We start from the raw sequence: 23,051 nt of genomic DNA on the forward strand, positions 1-23,051 counted from the left end.
ATTCATTACGCGCCGTGTCGTTTCCTTTCCCCCGCAGAGCAGCGTGAAAGTGATAAACATATTTCGGAATTCCTGTTTCTGTCTAATGGACTTCGAAACATACTTTTACTTTGTAGATCCTTTACATATTAGTAAATATATATCGGAAATTTTATTTGACATAATCGAAGTTCAAGCTTACTTTTATAAAATTGCTCTAACAGTCTGCAAAAAATAATAAGCAGGATTCAATTCGAAGATTAAAGAACAACGCAATCTGCAACATTAACTGAAATAGATAATTAGATAATTTTAGCGTATACAGTCCGTTATACATTAAACGCGCATGCGTAAACGTATTATACGCATGCGCACATGTATATTCGCAGCCGTAAAGGTCTTACGCGCACGCGTAAACGCCTATGCGCATGCGTGAACGCGACGCATACAAAGAAAGTTTTTAGCTTTGAGGTTCGGATTATAGATCATTCCGGATTATGGGTGTCCGAATTAACGACTTTTGACTGTAATTGCCAGTTTTCAGAAGTTATAATTCAGTGTAGTGTAATATTTAATTTATCTTTCACATTAAAACTTCAAAAATAATGAGCATCCTTTTTTATATCTTTATTTCATTTTGATTTTTATAATAATTAAGAGATAGAAGTCTTCAAAGGAATATAACTGCAATTTGTTTTAAAATTTATTAAGATCTATAAAGAAGGCAATACAAGAACATGTCATATATGCATAAGAATTTTGGTCCTTTTTCAGTAGCAAGAGGCTTAAAAAAGGAAGAGAACGTTCTGACTGACTTCCCAATGTAATCTAAATATCTTCAAGATTTTGCCATCAAGTAACTTCCTGAATTCTAAAAATTACGTCACCTGTACTTCACCAGGTGATTAGTCCTGTGTTTTAGACACCATACAGTTGGCAGTTTGGAAACATACACTAAAGTTTTAGCATTTTCCTAAAATATGATTAAGTAAAAATAACCTCGACTTTACAATATCCTGATTTAATGAAAAATTTCATGAATTATGTCACACTTTGATTACTCTTAATTGTTTGAAATGATATTTTTGCATCCTTAATTGACAAACTTAATGACTATAGCACAGGGAATTTAAAAAAAATTACTGAATTTAATTCAATGAACTTTTCATTAAGTCACTAGTGTGCAAAATTAAGAGAATTTGCAAATTATGTTTATTTTTAAGAAAAGTTTTGAATCTAAGGTACTAATTATGCCGCCAAAGAATTATGCAAATATTCAGAGTCGAATACGCAACCGTATATTTGCGTATCTGCGGAGCTATGATCGTGAAAAGAATGTCAGCGCACGAGGGGTTATCAACAATACTGGATATTAATCTGCATTGTGATTGCACCTGTATGTATTTGTGTATATTTGATATCTCCTTTTTTAATATCTAAATTGTATTACACTTCATTTGTATTCTTATTTCATTGTCCCTTTGCTGTGTATATCAGAGACTTCGAGGATTTTTTCATCCCTCCATTTCATGTGTTCTATAACCACTAGTTGGCACCACATTACAGTAAATCACCTATCTGCATGTTGGAAAATTTTTTATCACCAGTTCGGACTAGCATCCACTTTTGCGATGGAATCAAAGACTTAAATGCAATGGTAGCCACAGTAATTTGCTATAGATTTCGCCGATTACGGTGTGTATGTATAAAGCCAATGGCCCAGAAGAGTTCTCCCAGATTCGGGTAAAAGCCAGTTAGTTACATGCCTGTTTCAAAGCCACGCTCGGCGATTAACGGTAGATTGTCGCCAGATCAATCAGAAGCGCAGGTAGTTAAAGAGCTCAATGTGACACCCAGTGTCGTCAGCAATTTATGGAAACAGTTTCAGGACTTTGAAAAGTTCAACCAAGATCCACAACCAAGGTCCAAAGCCGACCAAAATCCAGAACGACGATTGAAGCTCACTATTTGCCTCTTTCAGCGCTGCGACACAGAACTGCTACAGATTCACAACTCTCACCTGAGATCTGTGCTGCCGCTGAAATCCGAGTTTCACGGTTTACAGTTGTCTGAAGGCTTCATGAGATAGGGCTGTATGCCAAAAGACCTGCTATTTGCGTTCCGCTCACTTCAATACACAGACTTCAGTGCGTGCTTTTTACACGGGCCGAGATATGCCTGGCCATTGATTCTTATTGTGCCTGCATCTGGAAAGAGCCTGGAACACGATACCATCCCTCTCTCATCATGAGAAAGGATCATTACGGTGGTGGAGGTGTAATAATTGGGTAGGTATTATGCTGAACAGCCCCACACCTCCCTTCATGTGTTTGACAAAGGCTTTCTGATTTCTATGAGGTATAGAGAGGCAATCTTAGATCGTATGTTTCAGGAGCGCAGTTGGTCTGGTGTTCCTGTTAATGGATGACAAAGCTCGTCCACATAGGGCTCAGCTGGTCAACAGTAACCTGGAAAGTGAGGATATTCGCCACCTGGCTAAACAACGCAACACCTAACTGAAATAATATATCCCTATAAAGCATGTCTGGGACGCTCTTAGAAGGGCAATTTTCCCCCTTCCAAGAACCATCCTGGAGTTGAAAACTGTCTTGTTGCAGGAATGAGACCGACTGCCATAAGGGCTCTTCATCTGCGTCCTGTCTAGTATGCCGTCACGCTACACGACCTGTCTGGCTATAGAAAAGACCATACCTCATATTAGATCTTGGAGAGATGTTAATTTATTTTACCGATGTTTATTTAGAGCTTCATTGATAATCATGAGACATAAAATGACTTGGAATGTCACATTCCTTTCTCTGTTATAAATGTATATTCATAGCGTAATTTTAAAATAATTCATATTCAGCGATTTTAAGTGATTTACAATAAATTTGACAGATGAACTCCTGTGTAAATAGAAAGTTTAAGAAACATTAATGAAGTTCTCCTGTATTTATGCCTTTATTCTAAACAACGCAACACCTAACTGAAATAATATATCGTTAGTTTCGCTTTCAGTTTCAGGATAGTTCTAAAAAATTATTTCAACTTTTTAAAAAATTAACAGTATTCAGGATCTTACCTGTTTTTGAGGTGATCCTCTCTACTTCTCAAGGTTCCATATGATTTCGATCTTGTGCGAAAGTGATTTTCAGTACCGATATTAGACTTAGAAATATTTTGTTCTTTTCAGAGATGGACGCAACTAGAGAGTTTACTGCATTTTGTTTTATTCCGTCACAAATAAGGTGATGAACGATTTCATCACGTTTGAATATTTGTGAATGATTTTATGTTATGCCCTGTTAATTATAATTAAATAAAGGGAAACTTTTTTTAAATTATTTCGTGTGATATTTGAATATGATGCAAATGTTATGCCATTTTTTAACCATATTTAAAGACAATATCCACAGCTAACTTTTAACAGTTACCGTTATTGAATCTAAGAATCTCTAGAAACTATGCATTTTCGTCTCAAAAATATAATAAATAATGTAACTGTTCAATAACAGACTGACAATACTTTTTATAAATTTTAAATAACTTTGAATAATTCGTACATTTATCAGTTAACCAGATTTTTAAATTGCTATAATTTAAACACTTTTTTTTTTAATATGCTTGGCACTTTTTTCATTTTTGGCATTGCGAGCTTGGTATATAACATTATTCGAATTATCGAAAACAGTTTTAAAAAATTATATTTGAGAATGCAGGTCATGATCGCATTTGGCCTTTGCCTGTTCTCATGACTAGCACGTCCAGCTGTCATGAAGACCAAACATTAGCTTAGTCTTGCTGATTTTTTATGGCAGTTTATGTAGCACCAATGTGCGTAATAAAAAAACTGCCCATTAAATTATTCATAAGTCAAATGAAACAGTTTACACATTGTGTTGTTTATTGAAAGAATACAAGACTAGCGATATTTTTTAAGATGTTTACACATTCACTAAGTTATTTATTTTTGGTTATGTATTATGTTTTATTATTTGTATTGTAATACAGTATTTGTCTAATTTTACCAATTTTTCCTATTGAGACATAGAACTCTTGTGTTAATTTACAATGAACTGAAATGTAATAAATTTATTGTTTAAAATATAAATAGGATTTATATTTTAAACCTGTTATTTGTTTATCTATTTATTAAATATTCATAAAAATATATTCAGATTAGGTACTGAACTGATTTTTAGGATAAAAAAGACACGAAACCACTAGAATTAAAAAAATGATCCGACAGACTATTTTACCAGATTTTTCTGTGGCACTGTGTTAAATAAAGATTACACACCCACGTGTTAAATAAAGATTCTTTTCAAGTACCCTAAAAAACTTTGATTTTAGAAAACATTAATTATGTCCGTGAAGTATTTTATTTGTTATACGAGTATTTATAATACCGCTGCCATAGCTTCAGCCATGGCATGCGAGTCCCCAAGAGCGAAATAATGATATATTTCATTATTTCGCTCTTTATTATCCATTAAAATGGGGGTATCCCCTCAACCAGAAGTTCATTGTAGCCCAAATAAGTCTGTAGAGTTCAAAAAAAAAAAAAAAAAGGTGAATTTGAAGATTTAATAATGTCCTTATTCTTCAGAAACACAATTTGGGTACAGTAAAATTAAGTAATCATGCTAGAAAATTAATTTCTTTAAAGTTGCACAGTAAACACCACGTGATGCGAGGTGGCCAATAGCGAGTGAAGGAGTCATAAGACCGCGAACTAAAATTTTCACTGAAAGAAAAGTCTTTGCTTTAAAACACTACACAGTACTAAATAAATTCTTGGTTAAATAAAAATAAAAGGTAAGAAATATAAGTTGCAATCAAAGTCCATAAGCTTTGTCAGAGCATAGTCCATAACGTAAACTGATCTTGAGTAATGAAGAGTAATAAGATACGTAAAATAAGTAGAAATAAAAGATATACACTGTACACTACCACCCATAATGCATTATGATGTATAGTTCGCGGTCTTTTATCTGTGGGTTCTTTAATGGCTAGGTATTGTGAGTTTTTCAGTTTTTCAAAGAAGTTGTGTGCTGTAGTTAGTATTTGATCATGAATCGGGAGAATTTTTAAACCCTTATGGATTTGCGCGTTCCGCACAAACCAAGGTGCATTTGTTATGCTACGGAGAATCTTATTAGGTAAGACGTTTTTTTTTCTAGCGTTCAATTTATCCGGCAGCTGCCCATGCAGGAACTCCATAGAGTAGAATTGGTCTGATGAGGGTGATATAAAGATTTCTCTTAGTATTCAGATTTAATTTAGATTTCCTGCCAAGCAGGGAGTAAAGAGACATAAACGCTGCATTAGCTTTATTGATGGTATACTGGATACCAGTCCTTGAAACTGGTCCTTGAAATTTAAAGCTTTGTCGACGTACACTCCTAGGTATTTATATGAGCTTGCTACTGGAACAGGTGAATTATCTATTTTAATATTGGAATTAACTGGAAATTTTTTTCTGTATCTGCGATATAAAACAACACAACATTTTTCTGCGTTAAGTTTAATTTTCCAAATTTCACAATATTTGTTGATTAGATTAGCTTGCATTTGGAGTTTGTCAAGACCATTTTTGTGGATTTCTAGAGTTGGTTAAGATAACTGTATTGTCCGCATATTTATAAATACTTGAGTGTAGTGGGAAAGGCATGTCATTTATAAAAATATTAAAATAGTTCGGTCCTAAAACAGACCCTTGAGGGACGCCTCGGAAAATCTCTTTCTTGATGAGAGAATTTCTCCACATCTTTACTTGAAACGTGCGACACTAGAGATAAGAGTAGGTAAGTTTAATGAAGCTATTAGGCAGAAGGAAATTTGACAATTTGTGGAGTAAGCCAAGCATCAAATGCCTTCTCAAAATCGAGAAAGCATGCTGCTACTCCATTCTTTTTTCTAAATTCTTGGGCTATAAATTCTACCAGGTGGAGTATCTGATGAGTAGTACAGTGTCCCTTTCGGAAACCAAATTTGTTCCTATCAATGCCAATTTGGTAAGTCTTGTACTGACGACACGTTCAAAAACTTTGCAGAGAGCCGGTAACAGGCTGATGGGTCAATAATTTTTAGCATATTTAAGGTCTTTTCCAGGTTTCAAGATGTTAATAATTATTGAATGCTTCCACTGAGAGGGAAAATAGCAGTGACGAATGCATGCGTTGAAAATATTAGTGATAAGTACTATACATCTGTTAGGCAGTGCTTGTAGCCCTTCATTTGAGATATTATCAAAGCCTTGGCTTTACGTTGTTGATAATTTAGTGGCTTTATTATGGCTTTTAATTATGATAGCATTTTCGCCTCCTCTGTTGTGGTGGTCTATCCTCTCTGATAGCCATGAATTCTGAATCTGTCACAAGCTCGAAGATGTGTTTCATTGACTAACATGACATCAATGTCATGTTTTTGGAAGTCGGAGATCGGAGATCATCATTCGTTAAGTGATGTTCAACCCGATAGCCTTTACCACTACATGTTTATCCATACCCTAATAAGAGATGAGCTGAGATTGTTGCTTACGGATACCGTTAGCATTGAAGAAATTAATTTTTATAAAGCTTTTGGTAGCTGAAATAAGATTAGGAATATTATGAATCGGCTTAAAATTCATAATCAATATTTGACAGATAATCAAAAACGGCCATGCCGACCTCTAATTTTTCAAATATTCCTTTAGCATTTTAAAATTTTTAGAAGAAATCTTTAATTTGTAACTTTAACCTCTCATAAAATCCTAATTGGCTAGTTTTTGATCCTTTCGGTTGGCTTTTATCTCTGGATGGCGGTTGCCAGGCAGGACTACGTTTAGGGATCTCCTTCGGATTGAGGCCGGGAATTCATTTTTGTCGTAATGGAATTGATTCTTCGTCGCTTCTATTTTGGCTTTAATTTCTTCAATCTGTTTCTGTATATTAAGTGGGTGCTTAGGGCAACCTTTAAAAGAAGAAATGTGATCTGCTCCGCAGAGGACACAGACTGGAGGTTTATCTTCATCATTTTTTGTTTGGGAGCAAGTATAGGTCTCGTGAGGTTTTGTACATTTTAAACAGCATGCTTTGTATTTGCGGCGATCCCGTGTATTGTCCGGACCGTTGGCACTTATGGCATTGCATGGGGCCAGGGCGAGATTTGTAAGGTTTCCACGAACACGTCGAGTCCTCTTAATTTCTTTATGTCATATATAGCTTTACCTTCTTTATTGCGGGTGCATTCAGCTAAGTATACAGGTAAATGGATAATTTTCCCCTCAATAACATGAGTGATTTGACGGTTTTTTTGGAAGGGTATTTCCATTTCTTTTATTTCAGATTTGATACGTTCAATATTAGCAGTCTTTGGCAGTTTCTCGATTATAGCTTTAATCGGTTTCTCGATGTTCATTTTAAAAGTATGGTAGGGGAGTTCAAGTTTATCTAAAAAATCAGTGAGCATTCTGTAATGTTCAGAGTCGTAAACTCTGATGGTAAGAGTTCTACCGGATAAATTTCCGCGGAATTTTTTGATTCGTAACTTTTCTTCAATAGCATCTTTTAATTTGTCTCAGTCGCCTGAAATCGGCTAGGACAGTGGGAGGGGATATGCCCTGCCGTTTTTGTTGGGGCTATAAAGTCACCCTGCTCGTTAGTAGAATACATATTGTCTTCGAGATTTAATTCCTGGAATTTGTTTTTCTGTGCTGGTTCATTAATCTCTGCGTTTGAAAGAGTGCGTTTATGTGTTATGCGAGGTGTAGTAAAACCTTCTTTATCCGTTATGTTTTTCTTACGCTTAATTTTAGCGTTAGTAGATTCGGTAGATTTATTGATTGAGTAGATTTATTGATGAGATTCGGTAGATTGAGTTTCCATAGTAGCTGGGAGTAATTAGTGGGTTCATCCTCAGTTTGAGTTCAATAACGTACTGGCTTAGTGCTGCGATTTGATTTTTGAGATCATTAAGATAAGCTAATTATTCCTCGGACTGATTGGGAACATCTCTAAGTGAGTAATATTCTTCCTCTAGTTTTTGCATAATAAGCATAAGATTAGATGGATGTAATTCTATAGTATGATTTAAACACCATTGCTCGGTCCTTCTAAAAGCCTCCTCTCTCTCCATGATAATCTGTTGATCCGTTCACCTAACCAAATGGCTAAGATTGAATGAAAAACATACTTATCAACATACTTCTGGGACTTAAATAGCCCTTCTGTGCTGTTATATTTATTTTGTGTTTCAGAAAAATCTTGTTTACAAGCAGGTTACATTATAACATAAAAATCAACTTGTGTTAAGAATCACTGAACTGTTGTCTCATCGTACGTACCAGGACCACCAGTATGCCTGATTGCGATCAATTTTCCCCCTTCAATCTTCTCAATCTTTCCTTCTCCTGAATGAACTACTACAAGTGCCACTTCAGCATTACTAGATAGAGCCTGGTATGTCATACCGAAGGTTTTATATGGCCAAAAAAATTACGTTCTGCTCAATTTATTTGCAAAATAAGATGGAAAGGTGGGAAAGAGCACATGTGGTGTAATTTTCTTTAATTACCCTAAAGAAATCACATATAGTGCAGTCAAATTGTCTTTCTACTATGACATTAATGTAAATTATTTTAAGATATGAAGTTTAACATATCGTATGTCTTTAAAAGTTCTTATGCCTTATGTAACTGCCAGCCATTTAGACATATATACTTGCACTTACAAACATGTTTTGAATAAGACAAATATTCATGTTTTTTGTATTTTTAAATTTAAAATATCAGTTTTAACTCATGAAATTATAAAACCTATGAAATTAATTTTGTAACACTTGCATTCTTTGATTTTATTTCCAAATATCAGTTAATAATAATCAGTAAAATGTCTTTTCTTTCACATGTACTATTGTTCCTTATTTTGAAAGAAAAAAAAAAAAAAAAAAAAAAAAAAAAAAAGGTCTGAGCGTTTTTTGGTTAAGAAAAGATATTCAAAATGTTTTGAAAATTAACTCATATAAGTATTCGAATACTTTGAAGAAAGAGTCAATAAAAAAATAAAATAAATTAATAAAATAATGGGACATTCAATACTCATAATGGTTAGATATCTTTTAGCTAAAATTACACTTTTCACATGCATTTATCTATATTTTTTGAGTAACTGTTGTTCCATTCCTTCACAGCCCACCAGCGGCCGAGCGGTAAAATCGCTGAACACTGGTAGTTCGGTCCGAGGTTCGAATCCCGCGAACGGGCTGGCTGCATGGGCGTTTTCGTGGTTTTCCCCATGTGTAACGTGTATACGAGCCAGTTTCCCTTAGAAAGTCCTCCACGAAAGGCATCTCTCCCCTTAGGCAGATAGCCCTAGTGTGCTTTGCCGTATTCTCAATACACACACACATACACACACACCATTCCTTCACAAGAATAGCTTTAAATAGAACTTTTGAAGAAATGTTACTTTACTTATTCTTTTCTCCAACTCACTCAGTACATGTTCAATTTGATTTAAGTCTGAAGACTAAATGAAGGAAGAAGTTGTGATAACTTCTGGACAGTTAAAACCACATGTGAACAACATTTAGGGCTGCATGTTTAGAATCGTTATCCTGATAAAACATGAATGTATTTTGCATTCCAATTTTCTTGCAGATGGTTTCAAATTTTCATAATAGTTATATACTGATCTATATAATTTTCCACTATAAATGATACAAGATTCTAGTAAAATTGGTTGCCCTTGGTATCTAGAATACTTGAGAATTGTGTAGCGACTATTCATTGACTTCTAAAAGTCTAGAGCGACAAGTCCAAAGTAGGGTTTAAATATCCTTTTATTGGGTTGGAGGGAAAGTTCTGTCGTATTTTAAAGAAAATATTTGAATTCATTTATAAAAATATGTGTTTAATATTAATCAATTATATATGCTCTGTTATTTGTTACAACCTGTTGCCATCTTCCAGGTAACCTGTAAATTCCTGTTTTGTAGAAGTTCTCATCCATGGAGTTAAAATAGTCAGCAACTGCCTTAGAAACACTTTCAAAAGACTTGATTTTTTTCCCGTTAGATAATTTTGCAGAGATCTGAACAGGTAATAATCAGAGGGTGCAATGTCAGGTGAATACGGGGGGTGACTAAGGATTTCCCATCCTAACGCATTCAGTTTTTGTAGTGTCACCACTGCAGTATGCGGGCGAGCATTATCGTGATGGAACACTATTCCTTTTCTGGACGCTAATGCTGGCCTTTTTTTCTTTGATAGCTGCATTCAATTTATCAAGCTGATTGCAGTACAGATCCGCGTTGATGTTTTTTCCCTGTTTCAGCAACTCGTAATACACTGGACCTTTCCTGTCCCACCACAAACAAAGCAGTACTTTTCGTTGATGGATACTTGGTTTTGGAACTGTTGCTGATGATGTTCCTGGTTTGCAGTAAGATTTTTTTCTTTTAATATTCTCGTAAAGAATCCACTTTTCATCTCCAGTAACCAGCCTGTCCAAAAACGGCTCCACATTGTGTCTAATCAGATGTGATGAACATATTCTTACACGATCAGACAAATTCTTTTCCGTTAATTCACGTGGAACCCAAACACTTTGCTTTAACACAAACCCAAGAGATTTAATGTCCAACAGTTGTATGATGAATGCCAAACTCTTCTGCAATTTCTCGACTTGTTAAATGTGGATTATTTTCCAACATGGATCGCAAAACATCATTATCGATCTTGGATGGTCATCCAGATCGAACACTTTCTTTGAGGCTCAGGTCCCCGGAACAAAATTTGCTAAACCATCTTTGACAAGTACGAACATTTACAATATCTTTTCCAAATACCGCACATAAATTTTTACATGCAACAGGTGCGTTGCTTCCTTTTTGGAATTCATATAAAATGCAGTGTTTTTCACTTTAAATATTACAAGTAAATGATGAAGGGTAAAAAAGGGCACCTTTTATATTATACAGCAGCTAAAAAAACAAAAAAACAAAAATCCGATTGACTCACTAGCCAGATGTTTTTTTTATTTACAAGAAAAATCACCTGCCTATTTAAAATACTACAGAACTTTCCCACTTTCCCTCCAACCCGATATTTAACTTGAGACCATTTACAGTTGGCCAATCCTGGGCTTACATGAAGTCTCCACTTGGGCTTTAACTTAAGATAGAAAATAAGAAACTAATGCTAACTAACTAAAAACTAGAAAAAGCTGTACAGAAATAACTAATAGAGTTGGCCCTTAATTAAACCTCACTGGTGAATACAAACAGGCACGTAACAATACGGCTGAACGTAGTAAGATTTAGCTTAAAGCAATGACGTGGCCAGAAAGGAAGACACGCATTACTAAGCTCTTCCACGGAAGTAACTAGAAAGTAGAAGAAAAAAAATTGATGTGGTCATTCCTGAGACTTCTTATTAAATACTGGTTCCACCTCGTTTATATAAAACGGGATTTTGAAAAATCATTTTGGTAGGGAGTTGTAGGTGGGAAACAAGAAAATATAGGAAAGCTGTTTAAAATAAAAAAAAATAAAAATAATAAAAAAAAAAAACCTACAAAAGTAAATTTCCCATTCCAGGAGCAGCGAGAAATATACAAACCATTTTGCTTCCAACTTCGTGCTTAACAGTATGCAGAACCATATTTAGACTTAATAAGGTCCTAAGCTATTTGAGATATGGGGCCCTTTATAAGTCTGTTATACAGTACAAAATCTGTAATCTGGACTCATCGGGACTTTGGTTATTCCGGATTATAGATCATTAATTTAAATCTGGTATGATGGCATGCAGAAATTATACAATTAAAAATATGAAACCGTAATTTATGGAATAAAGAGCAATTATGATCTAATCCATATCAAAATTTACAAAAAGAATAAGCTTAATATTTATTTGTTTACTTTATTAAACATTTCTTTCAATGTAAGTTGTTTAAGTTGCTTCATTTTTTTGTGCTAATACTTTCTCTATACTAATTCAGAAGTCAAACAACTTTCTCTATAATTCTTACTTTCTCTACTTTATACTATACTTTCTCTATAATTCTATAAACAGACATAACTTCTTGTTCAGATACAAAGTTCCATTGTTTAAGTCCTGTAATTGCTGTGTCGAGAATACCGACTAACTTGTCACTCGAAATTTTTTCATTTTCAATAACGTTCTTTGTTACTTTCTTCGCTATCGGAAGTTGCGCGTGGGTAAACGCTTTACTGGCTTTAAGCGCATGCGTAAGTTTGTGGCTTTGAGGTCGGGATTATGGATCATTCCGGATAATGGACTTTGTACTGTAATATATTTTAATATTATTTATACTATATCTTAATTTTTGGCCCCCCCAAGAAAGTGGGGGCTCTCAGCTATAGCTCGTGTAGCTTATACATAAATTCGACCCTGATAGTATGCAGTAAGATTTTAAGCTAAAAAAAATTTAATTAGGAAACATTTCTACAGAACAGCAAGCAGCAGATTGCTTTCAAAGTTATGAAATCTGACATAAAAAAGTGTAATCTATACAATATGTTCAACAAAACAGTAAACTACCTGCAGAAAGTCTGCACTCATAGCATTCTAAACAGAGCTTCAAGTAAAATCAGGAAGACAAAACAAACTAATAGAAATTGATGAAAGCTTTTTTACAAAGCAGGTTGAACACTGATTTTTTGTTAAATAAAGATGCGTCAGGTTTTCAGAGTTCCACAGGAACAACTAACAGAAATTTGGTAGCATCTCCCTAACTTTTACAGTCGATGAGATAATATGTAAGTACTGGAGAATGTTTTAGTGAAGAAATTGAATAGCCACACAATATAATAACTACTACTGAAATATAAATTAATTTTTCTATAAAAAATAAACCTTTATTTATTCCCCGCTTTTTTTAAGCCTCAGGTTCTTAAAATACCATTTGAACTTTACCTACAACCAAGAACTAGCAAGTCTGCTCTAGGAACAGGATTTAAAAATTTAAAAACCTTGCTCCACAGAACATCCCAGCTGGTTTTTTTTTTTCTTGAAATAAAATACCAAGTATTTTCCTGTGATAAGAGATAACATATCATCATCACAGTCATTAAAATGACTCTGATTTTTTTTCTATTATGTCATTCACATTTAATGATTTGAGCTCAACTTAATTGCAAAACAAATATTAGATACTTTTGCTTCATAAAACAGAACTCTTAGTATCTAAGCCTGAATTTAAACCAAAGTTTTCCTAAAACAACTGCACTAACAATTTTAAAAATACTGATAATTCTTATATTGATTTAAGAATGTATAAAATGGAAAATTTATTGAAATACTGAATGCATAATTCACTTCAATACATAATTTATCTTCTTTTAATATGTTACATTATTCCAGAAATTCATATACAGTCAAAAGTCGTTAATCCGGACTCATCGGGACTTCGACGATTCCGGATTATAGATCATCAGTTTAAATCTCATAAGATGGCATGCAGAAATTCTAAAATTAAAAATATGAAACTGTAATTTATGAAATAAAGAACAATTATGATAATTATTATAAAGGGTATCAAAATTTACAAAAAAAAAAAAAGTTTAATATTTATTTGTTTACTTTATTAAACATTTCTTTCAGTGTAAGTTGTTTAGGTTGCTTCGTTTTATGTGATAATACTTTCTCTTTAATTCTATAAACAGACATAATTTCTTGTTCAGTTACAAAGTTCCGCTGTTCAAGTCCTGTTAATTGCTGTGCTGAGAATGCCGACTAACTTGTCAATCGAAATTTTTTCGTTTTCACTAACCTCTCTGTCACATTCTTCATGTCTTTATCCATTTTTTGCAGCAATTCCACTTTTTGTTTGTTGGACATCGAAACATACTTTCGTTTTGTAGATCCTTTGGAAGTTCCAGCATCGGAAATTCTATTTGACATAATCGAAAGTTCAAGTTTACTTTTATAAAATTGCTCTTACAGTCTGCAAAAAATAATAAGCGGGATCCAATTCGAAGATTAAGGAACAATGCAATCATTAACTGAAATAGATAATTAGATAATTTTAGCTTACACCGTCCGTTATACATTAAACGCGCAGGCGAAAACGTATTCTGCACTTGCGCACACGCATATGCGCAGTAGTCAAGGTCTTACGCGCACGCGTAAAACGCCTGTGCGCATGTGCCAACGCGGCTTGTTCGCAGAAAGTTTTTAGCTTTGAGGTCCAGATTATAGATCATTCTGGATTATGGGTGTCCGAATTAACGACTTTTGACTGTATACAGTTTCATTTTTTAAAAATATGTACTATACTTAAGAAAGATCTTTCAAATGATGTTGAATTTTAACGATGGCTGTTACATTTTTCAGTCAGTTGTACACTTCTATCAGAAGCAAAAATGTTTTATTCACTACATTCCACCCTTTTGTAGTTCTTTGAATACTGTATATATATATTAATAAAACAATTTGAAGGACCAAAGTCCATAGCTATCCTATAACAGTTAATATGCATGTATGATACAAGCTCTTGATCATCCAAGGTGACCTTGGTGTATATTACTTTGAATAATCAGTCTATCATATAAAAAAACTGAAATTTATTAATTCTTGAAATTATTCTTAGCATAAAGAATATCAAAATTTTCTCAGTATCTTGCACAGATCACCCACCCTGTGAAATTCCTAAACAAATATGAAGTTAACTGAATAATATTACTACAAACTGAACATAAATTTCAGAAGTTTTTTCCCACCAAAATATACTGAGGAACGGGTACTTGCCATTTTATTTACCATGTTCACATTCTAGGCGCCTAAATAAATGTAATGAATTAATAGAAAAATCAAATTAAAATTCAGTTCAAATTTACATGGACTAGATTATTGAACTATTTGAAACTCAATTCTGTTGTAAAATATATTAACATTTAATTCTTATATTCTCTGGCTAATTCCATTTTTTAAATCTTTATATAAAAATTTAGAAATGACTACAGATTAAGACAACTCTGACCAAATGAAATTTAATAAAATGTAACAAGAAAAAGTACAATTCAAATGAAATAGAATTTAAAAATTTTGAAAATCATTAGAGATTGAGGGAATGGAATTTGCCTAATTTAAGTTTAATTAAATACATTCCATTTATTTCTGAGAAACATTTTCCTTTGTTAAGACTAAAAATTTAAAAAAGGAGAGTAGGCAGCAATGAATTATTCTTCAATATAAAAAATGTCCTAATTTCCATACTGGCTTTAGTTATCTATTAAATGAAAGTCCACAGGAGACATGCAGATAAATTTCTAAAATTACTACACTCAAAAGTCTTTAATCCGGACTCGTTGGGACTTCCGGATTACAGATCATCAATTTAAATCTGGTAAGATGGCATGCAGAAAACATAAAATTAAAAATTTGAAAACATAATTTATGAAATAAAGAGCAATTATGATCTAAAGGATATCAAAATATACAAAAAAAAAACTTAATATTTATTTGTTTACTTTATTAAACATTTCTTTCAATGCATGCATGCGTAAAGAATACATTAGGCATAGTCGAAATTAGAAAATTGCAATCAGAAAACTATTTGATGTGTATCCGTAATATAATGACGAGAAATTTGATTTAAATCATATCAAAAACGGAGTACATTGAGATGAAATACTACATTTAGCAAGGAATTACAAGCCGAATAAAATAAAAACATCTGCCCTAATTATAAGGATAGTGCTGACAGATCAACTTCCAGTTCATTGCGCGCCGTGATGTTCCTCCCCCCGCAGAGCAGTGTAAAATTGATAAACAGATTTTGGAAAGGTTAGAGAAACAAAGGATATGCATTTATACATTTTTTGCAGCAATTCCACTTTTTGTTTGATGGACATCAAAACATGCTTTCGCTTTGTAGATCCTTTGGCAGCTCCAGAATCGGAAATTCTTTTTGACATAAACTAAAGTTCAAGCTTACTTTTATAAAATTGCTCCAACAGTCCGCAAAAAATAAGCCAGATCCAATTAGAAGATTAAGGAACAACGCAATCTGCAACATTAACTGAATAAGATAATTTTAGCTTAGCTTATACCGTCCGTTATACATTAAACGAGCATGCGCAGAAAGTTTGTAGCTTTGAGGTCCAGATTATAGATCATTGCCGATTATGGACGTCCAGATTAAAGACTTCTGACTGTATTCTTATAATAGAAAAGGGGTGGTCAATGTATGCTGCAGAACAGCTTCTCGAACAGAAAGGTGATGATAAAGAAAAACTAAGTTATTTTATGAACTTGAGCATACTCTCTATAGCCACACTTGGAAATTTTCATTTTTGGGGGGTTAAAAATCTATTATCACATGTGCCACTAAAATGAAGGTAAAGTTCAATAGGAAAATTTTTCACAGACAACAGCAAGTTTAACGAATTAATCAAATGAAAGAAACAAATTTAACAAATTAATTTCGTTTCTTATGACTTAAAATTTACACACATGCTCAGACATTCATACCCAGAATTAAAAAAAAATTTTTTTTTGTCAATAATGAAATTCTGAATTTAGTTTCAGTATTGCATGATAATCAAAACCAACACTTAAATGTCACTAACATATTTAATGAACTTTTGTCATTATGCAGAATGATACTGGCACAGCCATAACATACTGTTGCGTGCGTACGGATTCGTTACTAAATGAATGCACAAGTCCGATGAAAAATGAACAAAAATTTATTATTATCACAACAAAAATGCTTAAATTTTCTCAAATTATCACGCAGTATTACAATATCTCAGAGTAGTTTTCTTTTAACTACTCAAATGTCCAATAGAACGTAATTCAAAACAGCTAAAGAACGCTAATCCGCGAATTCGCTACAATCAACAACAGTAGTTTTCTAAACAACAACAAACTGAGATGTTTTCCTCCTTTTATAAGATTTTAAAATCACGCGCTAGAATTTTCCAGTACTTTCTCGAAATCAAAAAGAGATATTTATTTATTTAACGCACGCGCTCTTGTATTTTTAATTTTTCCGGCTTAGCTTTCTTTTAATATTCGTCACGCGCTGCACTGCGCGAGAAATAAAACCATTTAATTTATAATTGAACTAACATTAGCTTTTTAAATACCAAATTCGTAACACCGCCCCCTTCCCAAGGACTGCACGTCCCGGGCAGTACAATCCCTGGACAGGAAGCTAAACTTACAACTGTGACATAAATGCAACTGAGGCATAAACATTACATTACAATATCAAACAATATAAACAATAAATGCAATAACTAACTTAAACAAATAAAATGCTATCAAATACTAAATACAAAACAAATACTAAACGCAAATCAAATACTAAATACAAATCAAATACTAAATGCAAATCAAATACACATTTAAAAACAAAAAGGACCATGGTCTGATAGTATTTACAATTATTTACATTACGTACTATGGCCATAGTAATAAGCTAACCTGTCGTAAGAGTTCGAAGACTCACGGATCCGAACCACGACGTCATTCGTGTTCAGCACTGTATATGGACCATCCGAAGGTGACTGTAATTTAGGACTCAGTCCTTTTCGTTGAATTGGGTTCCACAACCACACCTTGTCTCCTTTGTTGGATCTCTGTCTAGTAGCTCTTGTGTCGCATCTGATCTTCATTTTCTCCGTCGCCAAGTTGACTCGCTTTCGTGCAGAACGGTGCATCCCCTCAAACCGGGCCTGGGCATCTTGGATGTGTTCCTCAGGCGATGAAGGCGCATCCGTAGGGCGACTAAACAGGCGGTCACAAGGCAGACGAAGGTCTCGACCGAAGAGCTTCTGGGATGGAGAATAGCTGGTAGTCTTGAGTTTCTTTTCGACACTGGTATGATTTCGGCAGCTTCCCGAGCTCGATCTTTCGGACAAGGCGTCGACATTTCCAGGCGAGGATCCCTTTTGAGGATGGATAGTCATGCCATCAGATGCTGAATGCAGCTTATTGTTTTTGAAATCTAAGGAAAAATTGTATTTCCTTAAAAAGTCCAATCCGAGTATGCATGGATCTGTAATATCCGCCACATATGCCGTGTGATGGTGGGCGGCACTTCCAAACATGATGTTTACGTTTAACTTCCCAGTTATGTCGATCTTGTCACCAGACGCAGTCTGAAGGGTAACACAGGATGGCGTCCAAATAAGTTTATCTTTAAACTGTTCAGCTAAATCTTTCCTGATGATGGTAACATTAGCTCCTGTGTCAATGATCATATTGCAAGTAACTCCATCGATATTCCCATTGATGGACAGTCCGTTATTGTTGCCACTCACTATAGAGATCTTAAGCGCTTTAAAACAGGGTTTTTCATTATCTGGCAACCTCCGTTCCTTGATATGGTCATTAATTTGTTTCCTGCGTCGTTGCTCAGAAATTGTCTCAATTTTCGTACTTTGGGGTGTTCTGCAATTCTTTCGTACGTGGCCTTCAGCTCCACAGTTCCAGCACTTTGGTTTCTTGTCAGTCCTTTTCCTTCCCGTGGCATTTAATTGTCTGTTTAAATCGTATGCCTTATTTTCCGTGCTCTGGGGAGTTCTGCAGTTCCTTCGTAGGTGGCCTTCAACACTGCAATTCCAGCACTTTAGGGTCGGTTTTGTTTCACCACTATTCCATCTTAAAGCATTCACTGGTCTTGTCAACTCATCTGTTTTATTATCCATGCCCTGGGGTGTTCTGCAATGCCGTCGTAGGTGACCTTCAGAACCACATCTCCAGCATCTTACAGCCACTTTGTTCTCACTGCTACTCCGTATCAAAGCATCGACTTGTCTGGATAAATCATCTAGATGAGCCATCAATTGGTCCCCTGGGTCGTGGACTCGCACAGCTTTGACTGGGTAGCTATCCCTAAGAGTTGCTTGCTGGGCTGCCTCAAATTTCATGGCATACACTAAAGCGCTTTTCAGATCTTTAACATCCGCCATTCGTAGAGCTTTCTGTATTTCAGTATCTCGGATGCCGTCGATAAAGTATTGCAAGGACAGGATTTCCCTTGTTTCTGTCGGGCATTCCGAAAAGGCGAGATGGGACAGCCTTTCAACATCCGCGGCGAGCTCCTGAAGTGTTTCGGTAGGCTTCTGTTGACGAGATTTTAATTGGAGCCTGCTGTAGTCTTTTAAACACTTCTCCCCAAAGCTCAACTCCAAGGTGCCGGACAGAGCTTCGAAATCTAACCTTTTGTTTTCGGGAAGAGTCTGAAGGATATCCGCTGCGTCGGCTCTTAGAGAAGCGGCGAGATGACAGGCCTTAGCTTGGGAATCCCATCCATTCGCCACGATAGAAAATTGTGTCTTATACACCTGCCAGGAGGTCTTCCCATCATATGTGGATAGCTTCAGAGGTGGACGAGCAGGCATTGGTAAGAATTTAAAATCATCACTCCTGCTCCCTGCCGACGCTACGAATTTCTTTAAAGTATCCATTTCTTTGGCAACTTCAGAAACTCTCTCATCAATTTGTTGTTCGATTTGGTGTTGGACGGCACAAACTCTTCCTTCAATTCGTTCCTCCACAGCAGAAACTCTCCCTTCTATATGTTCTTTTACAGAAGAAATTCTTTCTTCTATTTCTTCTTTCACCGAAGAAACTTTCTTCAATTAGTCCAACTTTATTTTCAACTGTGTCAATTCTGCCTTCCATAGCTTCAAATTTATTTTCTATTATGCAGGTAATCTCTCTTTTCATTTCTTCTTGACCTGCTTCAATCTTTTCTTGACCAGCTTGAACGGCTTTCATTTCGTCCTTAACAGAGTTGACGGCCCCTTCCATCTTTCCTTGGCTAGATTTCATCTCTTCTTTCATTTCTTCTTTAAACGAGGCAAAGGCTGTTATCAATTGCCTTAACTGCTCTTCCATCGCTCTTGTTATTGGCATTCAAATCCCACTCCTGACACCAAAAATTGTTGCGTGCGTACGGATTCGTTACTAAATGAATGCACAAGTCCGATGAAAAATGAACAAAAATTTATTATTATCACAACAAAAATGCTTAAATTTTCTCAAATTATCACGCAGTATTACAATATCTCACAGTAGTTTTCTTTTAACTACTCAAATGTCCAATAGAACGTAATTCAAAACAGCTAAAGAACGCTAATCCGCGAATTCGCTACAATCAACAACAGTAGTTTTCTAAACAACAACAAACTAAGCAACTACTACAAACTGAGATGTTTTCCTCCTTTTATAAGATTTTAAAATCACGCGCTAGAATTTTCCAGTACTTTCTCGAAATCAAAAAGAGATATTTATTTATTTAACGCACGCGCTCTTGTATTTTTAATTTTTCCGGCTTAGCTTTCTTTTAATATTCGTCACGCGCTGCACTGCGCGAGAAATAAAACCATTTAATTTATAATTGAACTAACATTAGCTTTTTAAATACCAAATTCGTAACAATACTAATTTTTACTTGAAAAAAATGCTCAAATTTTTTTAGTATGATTAGTCTTCATAGTAAAAAAATGCTGGATACATAGCTCAACCACTAAAAACTGCTACTGATTGGAAACTTGCCTTTACTAGAAAATCCACGAGCATAGCCTTTATACTTTAATACCATAAATTACATGAAATAAATAAAACTATTAAAAACTAAATTCCATATTTATTCAAATTGGTAGGACCATCTGCTACTACTTTTTTTTATCCTAAAAATAAATAATTATTAAATGATATGCATGGCTGGAAATTTATAAATACAGCAAATGACATACTCTTTAATAAATTCATTTCACATTTTGTTCCAACTGATCTATGAGTACTATGAGAAAATTTAAATTATGGACATATCCCATATAATTAGCAGAATTCAGTAGTTAAGGTCAAACATTTCACCAATCTGTTTAAGCATTGAATTTACCAATAATGATACTATAATTAAGGCCTTTTTACGAAAAGTTAACTTCTATGCAATCAAATAAAGCATGTTAATCTGCAAAGCAAGGCACAGAAGTCAACCTTGAAATCTGAAAAATAGCAAGACTTCTGGGAGAAAGTAGAGATGCTTTTACGCTGCACGGCAACATTAAAAATATACCGACTTATACAGAAATATTTTAATACCTTTATTTTTTAAATTGCTTCCAAATGAATTCGTTCTTAATTATATCCAAAAAATTAAAGATTAAAATTGCGATTTAAAAGGTCTACTAGACTTTTCGAGAAATGAAATACTCAGCAGAGAATGCACAGCTTATGTTAATTATAATTCTGAAGAGAAATTCTTGCAATTAGAAAAGCCACTACTTTTCAAATTGAAACCTTTTCCCGACTGCGATATTTTAAGTTTAGAAATGAAAAGGCAGATGTTATTAATGTCTGGATAAAAGGTAGAGAGTTAAAAACTGCAAGCAGAAAGTAAAATTAGCTTCTATAATTAACAAACATTCGAAAGTGAATTGTTGGGCATTAAAATAACACAAACAAGAACTAATTATCATACTTATTCAAAAAAATACAAAGAGGAAATTCTATATAGACTAAATAAAAATAATATTCACAGGAAAAGTGCACAGCAAAAATGGATGAGAAAAATACACATGTATGAATAAATTTTCAAACTGATACATATTCAAAAGAACTGCATGACGAACAGCAACAACGAACTAGCTACACACAGAAATGGCATTTTTCTTGAATCATCAAATTTGGCACATAATCAGATAAAATAAAAATTTTCACACGTAAAAAGCAGACTTTTATCCTAGAATATAATAAAATTCAGTAATTAAGATCAGAAAATCTTTTACCAATCTGTTAGGCCAAGAACTTACCCGCATTAGTTTTAATGAATATTCTCGCATCTCAATCTGTTAAATAAACTGTATTAATATGCAAAACAAGATATTAAATAATACAAACAAGAATTGACATATTTATTCAAAAGAGGCATAAAGAAAACAATTTTTATGCAAACTAAGTAACAACGGCACATTTACTTGAAATTTTGTCAAAAATTTACCAGCAAAAACTTGATGAATCTCTACATGAGCTAAAGAAAATACCACATTCAACTTGAAATGAGTTCAGTCAGAAATTTACTAGCACAATAAAAAGAGACATGGAGGGAAAAAAAAGAAAAAACAAGAATTAATTTTTATATCTACTCCCCCCCCCCCAAAAAAATGCAGAATGAGCAGCAGCAACACAAAACAAAGTAGACAATTAAAAATAATTTTAATGAATCGATCATTAATAATGAAATTCTGGGCATATACCAAATAATCAGAGATAAAGTACAAATTTTCATACATAAACAGCAGATTTTATCCTACAATATGATTCAGTAATTAAGAGCAGGTAATATTTTACCAATTTGCTAGGCCAAGCTCTTACCATCATTGGTTCTAATGCATTTTTCAACAAACAGCATTACACATCTGTCAAATAAACTGCACTAATCTGCAAAACAACACATTAAAATAATACAACTAATTAACATATTGGCTCAAAAAAGGCATAACGAAGAGCAACTTCTACACAAATTCAGTAAAAATGGCACATTTACTTGAAATATCCTCAATCAAAAGTTTACTAGTAAAGCTTTTACATGTGTTAGAATTTTCGTGGTTACTTAAAAAAAATGGAAACAGTAATCTCTACACGACCTAAATGAAAATGGCGCATTTATCTAAAAACACGGTAATCGGCCAGAAATCTACCAGCACATAAAACAGAAAATGAGCATGAAAAAATATACGCATGCAAAAATTACTTTTCATATTTAATAATAAATATAAGATATAAAGCAAACACTTACCAGAGAAATAGAAACCTTGGGTATTTGACGAATAATCTGAAATTTGCCATTGCGCACATCTAAAAACAAACAACTTCAAATAAATCAAGCAAAATGTGTAAATTTGGAAAACAAGGTATTAAAAATTTACGATAGAATTTTAGCATACTTACGGATCAAAAACATACCACTCTTCAACCACAGTTCCAGAAATAAGAATAAGCCAATGACGCCAAATTACTTGGCGAGAAAGTTATTAGTAGATCTTCATGCAACCCAGAGAATCTCGTAACTCCTCCCATTTTTTCCCCCTTTTTCTCG

The 23,051-nt window shown here is 34.1% G+C and overlaps 1 protein-coding gene across 4 annotated transcripts; it reads right to left on the bottom strand.

Annotated features, from left to right (window-relative positions):
* Positions 1–12,984: 12,984 nt before the first annotated feature.
* On the bottom strand, positions 12,985–23,037 carry LOC146995957 (uncharacterized). 4 transcript variants are annotated; one of them, XR_015042724.1, is made up of 3 exons: positions 22,904–23,016; positions 22,752–22,810; positions 12,985–13,459 (listed from the first exon to the last, which is right to left on the bottom strand). XR_015042724.1 is itself a non-coding variant. In XM_085822393.1 (3 exons), the coding sequence occupies exon 3, from the start codon at positions 19,862–19,864 to the stop codon at positions 19,487–19,489; it is 378 nt and encodes a 125-aa protein (XP_085678519.1). In that variant the 5' UTR covers positions 19,865–22,393; positions 22,752–22,810; positions 22,904–23,037; the 3' UTR covers positions 19,254–19,486. The 4 variants fall into 4 exon arrangements, 2 of the variants coding, with proteins under 2 accessions (XP_085678519.1, XP_085678518.1); XR_015042723.1 differs by having other exon boundaries at positions 22,752–22,824; positions 22,904–22,996; XM_085822393.1 differs by lacking the exon at positions 12,985–13,459 and adding an exon at positions 19,254–22,393 and having other exon boundaries at positions 22,904–23,037.
* Positions 23,038–23,051: the final 14 nt, after the last annotated feature.

This window comes from Stegodyphus dumicola, chromosome 8, assembly GCF_044657685.1.
Source record: "Stegodyphus dumicola isolate Sdum_Otavi_A_Nest chromosome 8, ASM4465768v1".
NCBI classification, from domain to species: Eukaryota; Metazoa; Arthropoda; class Arachnida; order Araneae; family Eresidae; genus Stegodyphus; species Stegodyphus dumicola.